General features: G+C 42.3%; 1 protein-coding gene across 1 annotated transcript in view; it reads right to left on the bottom strand.

Moving 5' to 3' along the window:
• LOC111149093 (ADAM metallopeptidase with thrombospondin type 1 motif 3) overlaps positions 1-4,902 on the bottom strand; it is a 268,956-nt gene extending 264,054 nt beyond the window's left edge. The window contains exons 1-2 of the mRNA XM_022506007.1: positions 4,834-4,902; positions 3,510-3,537 (exon numbers count right to left, since the gene is read on the bottom strand). Of these exons, the coding sequence (XP_022361715.1) occupies positions 3,510-3,537; positions 4,834-4,902 (97 nt within the window). The remainder of the gene's footprint in view (positions 1-3,509; positions 3,538-4,833) is intronic.
• Between the last annotated feature and the right edge of the window lie 8,763 nt (positions 4,903-13,665).

The raw sequence follows: 13,665 nt of genomic DNA, 5'->3' as shown, positions 1-13,665 counted from the left end.
AAAGGATGAAACAATATTTCTCAGTAAACTGGATATTTGAGAGAACAAGATTAGCAACCTTATTTTGTTAAGAATAAAAAGTAATGGAATTTGAGACTTGGAAACAAAAATAGGGCAGAGAAAGATAGATATGCCCAATTCCGAGAGGTAAGTGAGGGAACTCAGCCCAACACCGAAGCCTCACAGTGATTCTTCTTCTAATGATCCTCAGGCAGTATCCGAGTGGGGCAGCTTAGCAAACAAAGGGCTCAGAGAATTCATTCTTCTGCAGATTCTACACATCTCCAGTTTCTACAGAACCATGATTATTTCCTGAGCCACATGTGTCCTTACCCAATCGGACCAGCCAGGCAGCTGCCCGCAATTACCCTAGGCAACTTCCCAAGGCCATACTCTGAGTCAGAATGAAAACGCTCCCTGATACACCACAGAAGTATGTCAAGTAAGTGTGTCAGGAAACACACTTATACATATATGCACAATGCATACACACTCACACACCTAGCTCTATGTACACACGCGCACGTCTGTATACATGTGTGAGTGTAGGTATGTGCGGGTGCAGACAGGCGGGAGGTAAGGAGCTCCTCTTTGGTTGACCAAGCAGCAGAGAAGTGGGTCAGAGTTCAAAGCCTATTTGCCCATTTTCTTGGGGTGAATCATACTTTCCCACATACCAAGAAGGCATTTTTCCACTCGGTGTATAGAGAAGGAAAGAAGAAAAGGCCCACACACTACATAGGAGATATTTCTATATACATTCTCACCTGCCCTCATCACTACCGCCTACTCTCCACCTGAATAAAAACCTTCCTAATCTAGGGCCTGAAGCATATTAGACATATTTTTTTATTGCTTTCTGAAGCACATAGTGCGTGACTATATTTATGAAAAACACTTCAAAACTGGCAAAAGTAACCTGTCCTGTCACAAGTGAGGAGAGTGGTTACCCATCATGTGGGGATAGTGCTAAGAAGGTGTAAAAAGTTGTACTTATTGATCAAGACGCTAGTCACACAGGCAAGTTCCCTTCCTGAAGGGTCAGCAAGGTGTGTACTTACACGCACCACCCCGCATGCATAGTATACCTCAGTGCAAACTAATTTTTTTAACTCAGCTTCTTAATAATTTGCAGTTTGTCACTAATCTACAGTTATCTCTTCCCAAGACATGAGATTTTATAGAAGTCATTCAGAACCATGCACTCCTCTCTAGCCAATTTGGAGACCAATAAAAATAATTAATTCTACAAGCCTTATTAATCTTTCCTAATCATACCATTAATCAAATTGCACCTCCAAGCAGTTATATAAAACCACTTTTCAATTAATTCTTGGGAAAAAATTACTTAATTATATGTAGAAGAGGGCATTTTACCAAACTTTCAGGTTAACAACACCTTTGCATGTAGGGACAAGGGAAAGAAATCTCATTCCTATACACAGATTTCTTAAAATGTATTTTTAAATCCCTTTTAAGAGCTACATAAATGATTATATTCCCAAAGCCGAATGATAGCTACATGTTCACTATCACAGGACTCATGAATCGAACCTATTTTTATCGTTATTTCTTCTCTTCACTCAACTTGAAAATGGTAAATAAAAATGACAGTAATAAAAGAGAGAAACCCTATATATCAGAGGAACTTGGGAGGAAGAAAATCTCCGGCAACACAATCTAAGAGTCCCCTGCTATCCCCTCTTCCACACTGCTGGTCATCTTCCTCTACCAAATTTAAACACACCTGTACCACCTCCTTCTCTTAGAAACATGCGACTGAAGTATTTATATTAACAAAAGGACTGGACCAAAGTCTAACTCAGGGCCTCTTACAGGAGACCATGACGATGCTATCAGAAAATTTAATCAAAGCATATATTTTATTCCTTTGATAGAATGGGTAATCTTTTTTATAGAACAGATAATCTTTGAAAGAATAGGTAATCTTTATTCTTTTTTTTTTGGCAGGCCTCGAACTCACGACCCAGAGATCAAGACCTGAGCTGAGACCAAGAGTTGGACGCTTAACCAAAAAAGCCACACAGGCGCCCCTAGGGTGGGCCGTCTTAACACAGTTTTTTAATTTACAAATTGAAAAGGTGGGATGTTTAAGTAATCAAATGTTTAACCAATAAAAAAAGAAGATAGTTTTTTTTTCTACTTGTTTGACGATTTTTTAAAAATCGTTCTTTTAAAAAATATATATTCATGACTGAATGTTATCAGCTACAAATAACAAATGTCTCTTCACAGATACTGCATTTTTTTATGCAGTTCTCGGTCACCGTCCTCCCCTCTGTCCTACCTTACAACGGAGCTCTAAGCTTGGAGAAGAGTTCCAACAAAGCCAAACACTGCACAGGAAGAGAGCACACTGACAGATGACGAGAGGCAGCTACATATGGACAGCTCTGGGCCTGGATCTTGGGGTCCCTCCATTAGTTTACAACTAGGGAATCCTCCCAGCTCTTCACTATGCACTCTAGCTGGGAGCTGTAGAACCTCCCAAGCCTCATTTTCTCCAAATCTGAAACAGGCGCAATGGGGTCTCTACCTCCTGTGTGCTTGTGAGAGATAGATGACACAATGCACACAAAGCAATTAACACGGTGCCCCATGCACCGCACACAAGCGATAACAGGTAACTATGCTTGTGGTAATCAAAACTTTTCATTTCAAAGGGGACCTTACAATATCATCTGACAAATACAGAATTTAGACTAATACTCTGCCAAAACGAAAATTTATCTTTAAAGTAATCCAAGTTAAATGTGTATAAAAAGACTTTGAATGGAGCTTGGCTTCTGGCCAGATGACTTTCAGTCTCTGAACTCAGAACAAATATTATTATAAATAGTTTCAAAAAAAAAAAAAGATCATGTGGACTTTGGAGTGACCTATTCCAAGTCACTTATCCTCTCTGAGCCTCAGTCTTCTCATCCATAAAATGGGAATAATTCCCATATCCTGCAGTTTTGGACATTATTTGCAAAATACCAATATCTTGCACCTTAGCAGATAGTTATTGTAAAGCATACGGAATAAGAGAAGTCATCAAAAAGCTAATACAAAGCTGGAAAACTTTTAAGAGAAAAATTTTCATCCTCTTTCATTTTTCCCCCCTTTGTAGCATTCTTACACTTTGCTTCCCATTCTAATCAGATGTGCTTGTCTTTAGGCAACACGAGTTGATTTGATTTGACTTATCTCCATGTCTTCTTCCAAACTCTACATCATCCTCCAAGTACCTACCAGTGGCTTGTCCAGGGACAGTAAAAAACTAACGCATCACAAGTCCAATGGCAGAATTTTTATACCCCTTTAACTCTGTCTGAGAAAACTGGGACCCTCCTCCTTAAAGACGAAGAGAAGAACAGCGATGTTCCTAAACTACAATTTTTTTTTTAACCGCCAATGGGAGAAATTTCAGAAACAGTATTTTAATGAGCTTATTTCGTTCTCTGCTTTCTACCAAGATAAGAAAGATATCTGAGAACAAGGCTTACCTATTTGCACCATTTCTTCATTACCAGCCTGTAAAGGAGGGGGAAAGTAAAAAGAAACAGTTACTGGGTTTCATCTTATCACCTTGTATGTTTTATTTCTACCATTAACTCTTTTCAGAAGCTAATCAGGAGATGCCGGAGGTGGGGACTGGTGCCTAAAGGCTGCGCCTTTAGGTTTGTAGGTTCTTGCGGCAAGAGAATGAGCCAATTAATAACAGTTCGGAACGGGGAGTTGTTTCCCCGTTTTAATTTTAATATTTATAAAGCCAGCAAAAATAAATACTGACATTCAATATTCTTTTCTTAAAACTCAGATACTGGGTGCGGATTAGCAAAGAAAGCCTCTGTATTCATAGGCGTGAAAAGAAACCTAAAAGCGGGCCTGACAGATCAGATTTGAGGTCAAGAATCGACCAGGCAATCTTCTACTTCTTAACCTACGGTCAGAACCGGGCAGACCGGAGAAGCTACAACAGCTCACAGGGAAATCCTGTGCCCCAAGTCCCACGGGCCCTGAGCTGATGTGATTTACAACAGACGGCGGGGCCCGGCCCGCCAGCCTTCTCCAGGACTCCGAGAGCATCGGGCTTCACCTAGAGTCCCCAAAGCGTGGGGGCTGGGCCGCGGAGCGGAGGAGCCGCGCTCGACTCCGCTCTAAAGGAGGAGGAGCCGTGCGGAGGGGGAGGGGAGGACCGCGGCGGCGCCGCCAGCCTCTGCCCAGGAAAACGCAGGGCAGGAAGCGTCCCCAGTCCCCCGCCCCAACTGTCAAACCCCAGCCCGGCCGCGGTCCTCCCAGGACACGTGTCTGCTGGATCGCTCCCTGCCCGGCCCGGGGACTTCCTGAAACCCCCGCCTCCCGCTGCCCGAAAACGCGGTGAGTCAGTGCGGAGGAGAGGAAGCCCCGCGAACCCGACGCGGGCGGCCGCAGCCGGAGCGCGGGGATCCCGGGCGCCGCGTCCGGAACTTCATTCAAGCGCCCAGACCGCCCTCCGGAACGGGGAAACCCAGACGGCCCGGCGAGGATGCGAATCGGCTGCACTTTGTCGCCAGGAATCGTTACGAACGCCGCAACGGCGGGGGGGTGCGCTAGGTGGGACGAGCCGGGGCTCCCGGCGTGGGAGTCGCGACCCACCCCTGCAATCCCACCCCCAGCCCCATAACACCCCGCAGGCGGCGCCCAGCGCTCCGACTCGGCTCCTGAAGGCGCAAGATAACAGGGAAGGGTGGGAGGGGGGAGGAGGGAAGAGAGGAGGGGAAAGAGGGGAGGAACTTTTTCGGGAAAAGGTTGGGTTTGAGTTTTTTATTGTTATTATTTTCCACTTACTTGTCCATCAGCTGAAGTCCTAACCTCTACCAGAGCGGCTGCTATCAACCAGAGTGACAGGAGAACCATCACGAGTCGAGTTCACTTTTCAACTACTGGGCGAAGCCAATGCCCAGAGCAAACCCCCCAAAATAAGTTTCTTTAAAAAAAAAAAAAAAAAAAAACAAAGAAAAGAAAGAAGGAAGAAAGAAAAAGAAAAAAAAATGCAGAATTAAAAAAAAAAAAACCACAACTGATCTTCTGTGATTTGCTTCAATGAAAATGAAATTTGAGCTCTGAGACTGGCCCCTCGGCTCGGCGGTCCTTCCCACTTCACCTTCTCACCCCGTCCTCCCAAACCGAGTGTGCAGGAGCGAGAAGGTGCTGCGAGCCGGGCACGGGCTGCGCCGGGAGAGGGGGAAGGGACCGGGGGCTTCCAACTATCTCTGCCCGAGGCGGCTTTCCCTGGGCTTTTCGAGCACCACTGGTTCCTGAGGTTCGCGCGGAGAATGCTAGGGCGCCCGGGAGCACAGCAGGGGGAAGTAGTGGCGAGCGAGAGGAGCGAGCGGGAGCGGGAGAAAGAGGCAGCGAGAGGGCGACTCCGCCGCTCGCGCAGAGGTGGGGGCGGGAGGAGCCGGAGGGGAGGAGGAGGAGGAGGCTGGCGGAGGAGGCGGGAGGAGCGGGTCGGAGCGGCTCCTGTTGCTCTCCGTGCGGCGGTCTGCTGGCTGCCGGCGACCCGCCGGGCGCTAATAAGGCGGCCGGAGCCCCCCGGGCGGCCCCTCCCGCCGCGGCGCCCACGTCACGCGGGGCCGGAGCCCGCGCCCCCTGCGCCCGCCGGGATGGCCGGGGCGGGCGCGGCCGGCGCGGGAGGACGGCGGGGAGTGGGGAGGAGCGGGACGATCCCGCGGGCTGCCGGCCCCAAGCGGGGTCGGGGTTTGAAACCGCCTAGGTGGGGACTCGTGTGGCGGGGGTCCCGCCGCCCCGAGGTCCTCTCCTGCCCCCGCCAGACGGGCTTAGGGGAGGGGGGCGGTCCAGGGAAGCCACGGGTCCCTCCTGGCGGGACCCGCGTTGAGTTAATTATAGGAAGGGGGAGGGTCCACGGGCCGCTCCTGGGCTTTAGGACATTCACCTCCTCCGACCTCCAGCGCCCTTCCAGCCCGGGAAGAGACTCCCCGGAGGGAGCCCCAGGAACCTGCGGGGCCCCCCAGACGCCCACCACGTTTTGTGGGGGTGGTCCCCGCCCGCTTCCAGTTCTTGGGTACGCTTCCCTCGTTTGTAGTACTCTGGAAAGATACCACGTCTGTTCTTGACTCGCCCGGATGCTTCCGTTTATCACTGGAGCACACAGGCCTCAGCGTCTCTTCCTCCCTCCAAGATTAAGTTATCAAATGATTTCTGCCCACTGGGGCTGAAGCTTCCTGGGGGGAGAGGACACCAACCTGGGCGTCCAGAGCCCTGAAGATGCGAAGACACTTTGCAGGAATCCAAGCCCAGGCTCACTTACTGAGGGAGACAGAGGCTGGGAGCAGAGGGCTGGAAAGGAAAGTATTTCCACCCTCCTCTGACCAGTTTCGGGTCCTCTCTCCCCAGAGCAGACCATGAAAGGGGGGCGATCAGGCACAACTTCTGATCTAATCCTCAGAACTTGAGCTGAAGTCTTGAGAAGGTCCACCTAAGATAAAATGTGTAGAAGATCGTATTTTGCTAAGGGATTCTTCGGTAAATCAAATTTCCTTTTCTTCTTTAAAAATGGCGCGGAGTCTGGAGGTTTCTTAATCTTCGATTCATTATTTAAGGGTTGCCTCTTTAACTTACACCTAGCAAGATTCTGTGGTCACCGGTGTGTTATCTGCTAAGTCTTCTCAAAATCATGGGTACGGGACGCTGATATGTACAATCGAGAAACCAGATAGCGGAATGGCCAGATAACCTAAAGACCCCCCAATAGGGTATTAGGTTAGTATGGTGTGGAATTGTAATTAGACCCCAACCCTGAAATCTGCTAAGTTACTTTTTCCCTTCAGCATGTTTGTAACCTGTCGTTGACTTTCTATCCAGGAGTGATCTGCTGAATTTTATACCCAGTTTTCTTATTCATTAAAAAAAATAATAATAATCCTTGGGATGCTTGGGTGGCTCAGGTCATGATCCGGGGGTCCTCCCATGAGTCCTGCATTGCTCCTTGCTAAGTGCAGCCTGCATCTTCCCCTGCCTTTCTCTCTCTCTCTCTCTTTCTGACAAATAAATGAAATCTTTAAAAAAAAAAAAAAAGAAAGAAAGAATCCTCATGTTCTATAAGTAAAATCTACATCAATTTACGCTGACAAGTAAAAGAATACGGAAGTACAAGTCAGAAAACCTGGGTTCTAGGCCCAGCTTGGTCTGTTTGAACTTGAAAAGCCACCAAACTATTTTGGTTTTCCCCCACGAGATATTTCAGCTCTAAAAATTCTGATTTGAAGTAACAACAAATACTGTCTTTAGCCATGGCATTACACTGGTCCTTTTTGTGTTAAATTTTACAAAGTTCCGGCATTTGTCATCACAAATAGTGCAACAAGCAATTCATCTGACTTTCATGAGAACAGTGGCTTCGGACATCTGGGGCCATGACCACAGAGAGAAAGGTACTTTGCGTTGTGACCCAGTAAAAATTTCACGATTCAGTACGTGCTACACGCAACAACTCTGATATTTTCTATCTTAATTGTTTTCTGGGTCCCCCACTCCAGTACTGGTCAGAATCAACTTCGTTGCTTTCATGACCCAGTGAGTCATGACCCTCATTGTGACAAACACAGATTTGAGCGCTTATAAGAAGCTTTATATTTCTGGATTCTAAATGAGTTGAGTTCAGATTAATAAGGCTCTTTCAGTATACTCTAAGACAAAGTTTCTCAAAGTATGTCCTGGAATGTTAAATGTTTCTCTCTCTCTCTCTCACACACACACACACACACGCACACACACACTTCTTTGACAGCGAACTAAAGATTGTGAAGTACTCGGATAAACAACATGAAATGGATTTCTTTATTTCAGAACTTCACAGAGACTTTGATATCCTGAGCGTCCTGGGAGTCTTCCAGAGGGAGATACAGTGCACTATGGTCCTCATGCTGATTTGACCATAGAATGCTTTTTTCTTGGGCCTTATCTTCTGAAGAACACACTACTTGGAGGAAATGCCTTCGCAAAGACCAGTTATTAAGGTAAAATGAACTCTGAGTCCTATAGGTAAGATTCACATGCAGATTCAGCTTGAGTTTCTCCATCTAAAATTAGCTTAATAATACTGCTTTTGCAACATGTTCATGAAAATTAACAGAACCTTGCATGTCAACTGTTTAGCACGTGGTCTAGAACATAACAAGGGCCTAAATGAAGATATTTTTTTTTTTTACTCGAAACTGTATGGCAAATGTACAGATGACTCAATGGGAATGAAATATGGCAAGTTCTAAGAAAAGTAGGAAAATGTAAAGAACTAAAATGTGATGAACTTTTAATTTTACCAGACATAACGCAGGGAATCAAAAGCAAAGCAGTCATTAAGTTCCTTTCACAAACTGCCCCCTACATGCCTGCTTTGAGATAAATCCCTGCCTTTCCCCCCATGTTTCTTTGCCTCTGGCTCGCACTGTTTCCCACACTCGTGTCCATGCACTAGCTCAAATACTAAACCAACGTTTGGAGCAGGTTTTCTTCCAAAATATGTTTGAAATAGAGAAATAATTTCAAAAGTTGTCACACAAATGTAGTCTCCCTAATTGTGAAATCAGTCCCTTTAAGACTTAAGTTTCATGAAATCAGTCGATGTGTGGACATTTTAAAAATCTGTGCATCCTCATTGGCAACAATTAACTGGGCAGGAGTGTGTGTGTGTGTGTGTGTGTGTCTGTGTGTGTGTGTGTCTGTGTGTGTGTGTGTTTTCCATTTGAGGCTGACTGGTCAATGTTTTGCATCTTGTCATAATTTGACAGTATTTTCATACCCCATGCGTATTGTGTTCTAAACATATAAACAAATTTTTGTCATTTCTTATAGCAAAAAAAAATCATTTATAATTTGTTGTTGTTCTGCTATTTACCTTTTCCACGCCTTTTTTTTTTTTTTTTAATAAGATTTGTTTTTAGAGTAATGTAAGATTCACAGCAGAGCTGAGGGGGAGATGGAGATTTCTCATATACCCCCCCCAGCCCCTACACAATAGAACCTCCACTAATATCCCCACCTCCAAACTGTAATAAAAGAGTGGTATGTTAGTTAGAAAGGATGAAACTGCACTGATACATCATAACCACCTAAAATCCATAGTTGGCATATGGTTCACCCTTGTTTTTGTATATTCTGTGGATTTGGACAAATGTATAATGACTCTACATCCATCATTATCATATGGAGTTTTTTCACTGCCCTAAAAGTCCTCTAGGTTCCACCTACTCATCCCTCCCCATCCCCCAACCACTGGCAACCCCTCATGGTTTTTACTGTCTCCATAGTTCCACCTTTTCCAGAACGTCACATAGACGGGATTATCCAGTGTGTGGCCTTTCCAGATCGTCTTCCTTCACTTAGTAATACGCCTTTAAGTTTCCTCTATGTCTTTTCATGGCGATTGCTCATTTCTTTTTAGTGTTCAATGATATTCCATTCCCTGGATATACCCCAGGTTAGGCACTCTGCTACTGAAGGACATCTTGGTTGCTTTCAAGATTGGCAGTTGTGAATAAAACTCCTAGAAACATCCATGTGCGTGGTTTTATGTGGATATAAGTTTTCAACTTCTTTGGGTAAATACCAAGGATCATGATTGCTGGTTCATATGGTTGAGGTATGTTTAATTTTACAAGAAACTGCCAAACTGTCTTCCAAAGTGGTTGTGCCATTTTTCATTCTCACCAGCAAGGAATATTTGAGAGCTCCTGTTGTTCCACATCCTTGTCAGCCTCTGGTGGTGTCAGTTTTCCAGATTTTGACCATTCCGATATGTATAGATTCGTATCTCATTATTGTTTTAATTTGCATTTCCCTGAAACCACGTGAGGTAGAGCGCCTTTTCATGTGCTTCTTTGCCATCTGTATATTTTCTTGGCTCAAGTGTCTGCTAAAAGTCTTGACCCATTTTTTAATTGGGTTGTTTATTTTCTTATTGTTGAGTTTTAGTTCTTTGTGTATTTTAGAGAATAATTCTTTATCTTTATTTGTAAAAAATCTTTTGCAAATATTTTCTCCCAGTTTCTAGCTTGTTTTCTTATTCTCTTGACCTTGTCTTTCACAGAGCACAAGTCTTTAATTTTAATTAAGTATTCTCCCCACTTTTAATATATCTATGACCTCCTGTCAATATTAGATTGTAATTTTTATGTCTTTCCCATGGTCCAATAAATGTGAGAAATTCTCTACTCCACTTGGCTCAAAATATAAGTACAGAACTTTATTGCACCGTAAGTAATCAGATTTATATCTGCCCTGTTTTAAACTGTAAGTTCCTTGAGGACATTGAGCTCTATTCACTTTCAATTATAGGTATCTAGACAAATTTCTATCCCATGGAAGTTACAGAGTACTGCCCTACTTCCTGAGCTTGTCCAGGAAAAATCATGTCCTTTTTTCCCTACCTGGTGATGAGCTTTATTCCAGGCCCTGGAATTCTTTGCATCTAGAACCAACACAGAGAAACATGAGAGTAGGTACATGGAACTGAGCCTTATAGGAACACGAGAGCTGGGCCCCCTAGCTATCTTCTCCACTTCTCCAACCCCCTATAACCTCAAAGAACACTGCTACGAGATGCCTTTTCTCATTGCAAAATGAGGAAATGGGGCTGATAGCATCACATATGGAATGAGTTTGTTGCTCATTAAGGATAAGAGTCTTCCGCTCACATAACACCCTCCCCTGTTTTATGTAATACTGATTTTTCATTTGTGGATCAGAGAATCAATCATGCTGTGTGTACACTACTGTTAGTATTTTTAACCAAGTTGTTAGGTTGGTTAGGAGTTAGGATGCTCAACTTTCATACCCATAGAATAGAGACTGGCACATAGTGGGCTCTCAAACAATATTTGTTCAATGAATGAGGGAGGGAATATTTCCTGTCTCTACTTAGCAGAATGAAACGAATATTTTCTTTTCCCCTCCTATTATCAGTGAGTAAGCTATTTCCAACTTGACCTTTTTTACAGGCATTTTTGGAAGCCCCATTGAAAGAAAAAAAATTAAACAGGAAAATTTATGAAAAGAAGAATCAAGAAATTAGAAATGGAAAAGCCCTACTTGGTCATCAAGTTCATTCTTTGGTTTGTGGTTGAGGCAGTGTTGTTCCCACAGTCTTTTCCTTCGGAGGAAAACCATTATCTTATGTGGATAAACTTGGACATCCAGAATTTTTTTTATTTCATCATTTGCTTTTGGAAGAATAATTCCACCATGGGATAAGACATGTGGGAAAATCATTCCTCATGTTCCTTGATTTTCCTTTTTCTTGACGTGGGATTATTCATTGTACCCCTATCTTTGATTAGCACCATAAATAGCCTTCTTTCCTTAATAAAGTTTGAGTTAACAATTGATGTATTTAACTGTTTATACCTAACTAATGTAAACAGATATTACCATCTACCTTCCATTACTTTTATAATCTTTCTCTTTTCTTCAAGCTTTTGAAATGTTTTTTGCTTTGAAGAAGCAAAAAGGCTTAAAAAATCAGTCTTCTTGGGGTTTAAACAGAAATAAGAGAATAATGAAAATTTAAAATTCTTCCAAATGTTCCTTGATAAGGCACACCTCAATAGTTATAGCTATTCTATTAGTGAAGCATTGAGAATTATCATCAGATTACTTTGCATTTATGCCATAATTTCCCTCTTGATAGTTCAAGGAACTCTAATGTAGTGGATGGAACTCAGGATAAAACAGATGAATACTTAGGCCTATTGAAGGTAGTCAATGTATTCTCTCAGAGAGGTTCAAAATCAGAGATGTGGCACAGTGCTTTTCATACAGTTGACTATGTGATAAATACATGATAAATCTAAATAGCTAACCGACTCCTACTAATTATACCAATCCTTATATTTTGAAATACCACCAAATTGTTAACTTCAAAACTGTGTGTTGTTTTCTATAATTCTCAACTCAATGATACATAACATTTGAGAGGTACTTCACAGTACAAAAGTCTATGAATTCATTACCATTTAAAAAAAATAGAGTAGAATTTACCATTTTCAATGGAATTCAAAAGAATGTATTGAGGGAGAGAGAGCCCTAGCAAATTAACACTTACAGCTCGTAAATCGAGTTCTCTTACAAGAGAATGTAAGTTACTTTCAAGCCAGAAACTTAATTAAGTGTTCTGAATTTATGCTAGAGTCCAAACCAGATGAAATGGCTTTCTGTGGAAAAAAGCTGTATTAAAATGACATTTAGGAGAATCCCTCCACTTAAGGAAGAGTTGTTACTGTTAGTTAATAAAGCAACTTCTGCAATAAAATTTCCTGTAGACTTTTGAGATTAGGATACTTGACTCTTTCCATGCTGTCTAAAAGCAAAGAAATAGACTCATATGTCTTCTGGTTATCCAATCCGATGACTACACAGAAAACCACAGTTCTGTTCTATGGGGAGGCAGCAAGGGTATTTCACACATCATTGCAGCACATCTGAACAGAGTTTATATTTTGTTATTAACTTTCTGAACCACATTTTGTATCCATTGACTGGCAAAGTGCTCACAAAATGTTTACAAGGGTTTTATCTTTTTTTCTATGGGAAAAACAAACTCTGCATTCCTCTGAGTTATCAAAAGTCATCCCCAATTTTACCACATGAAAACAACTTTTCAATAAGATTAGTTCTTGAGTTCTCAGGGTGTTATATGCATTCACTAAGGCAGCAATTAACTTTTTTCCAGACCGAAATTAGGAATAATTTGCATAGAGAAATGGGCAGAAAACAAACCCCCAGAGAAATGGAAAACTCGTTATGAAATCAACAACCAGTCTTAGACTGTCTCTTCTTAAGAAAACACAATTCACAATCTTAGAATCTAGCTTTTTTAGGAAAAACAAACAAACAAACAAAAAAACAGAAATAAAAGCAAAAACAAAACAAAAAAGCCTGAACTCTGATCTGGAAAGACTTAGGTTTTTATCTGAATCTAGCTTTTTCAGGGGGAAAAGAAAAAAAAAAGAATGAAACAAAAACAATAACGAAACAGAGCCCAAACGCTGATCTGGAAAGACTTGGGTTTTTATCTGAAGAGAGTCTCAGCCAGATGATAAACCAGATGCATCAATCTAGAAGTTGTTGCTGCTCTTACTTGGTTGCTATTATAACAAAAGTTCATTGGTTTTAAGAAAAAAAAAAAAAACCACTAAGATTTATGTCTAGTATCTTTATTTTGTTATTGTCACACTAAACAAAGCAAGAACCCAGAAGCCACCACTATTCTGGCAAGTTCCAATGATAAGTGCTTAGTGGAGACAATTCAAATGTGAAATTATAGAACCGTAGTCTTATGTCATCTCAAAGAGATGCAAACATTTCAGAAAAAACATTTACCGTCAATGTAACTTTATAAAGAATCAAATATTCTAACGATACTTAAATGCTTTTTACACATTAGGGAAAAAATTCTCCAAAACAGTCTCCGTTTTGTTTTTACTAACAATTAAAATTGTTTCTAGCATAAGGAAGTAATGCAAGTCTATAAACTTCAGTCAATCCTAAAATCTGTTGACTTAATAGGGAAAAAATTTCCAATATATGAACTAAATACCTGCTTGTGACAACTCATGCTAAAAGCAAATCTCCCTTTACTATGGTGTTCTCTTCCCACTATTA

This window comes from Enhydra lutris, unplaced genomic scaffold, assembly GCF_002288905.1.
Source record: "Enhydra lutris kenyoni isolate GAN:26980312 unplaced genomic scaffold, ASM228890v2 scaffoldscaffold21, whole genome shotgun sequence".
Taxonomy (NCBI): Eukaryota; Metazoa; Chordata; class Mammalia; order Carnivora; family Mustelidae; genus Enhydra; species Enhydra lutris.
The sequence above is the reverse complement of the archived record's forward strand: the minus strand, read 5'-3'. Positions and strand labels throughout refer to the sequence as shown.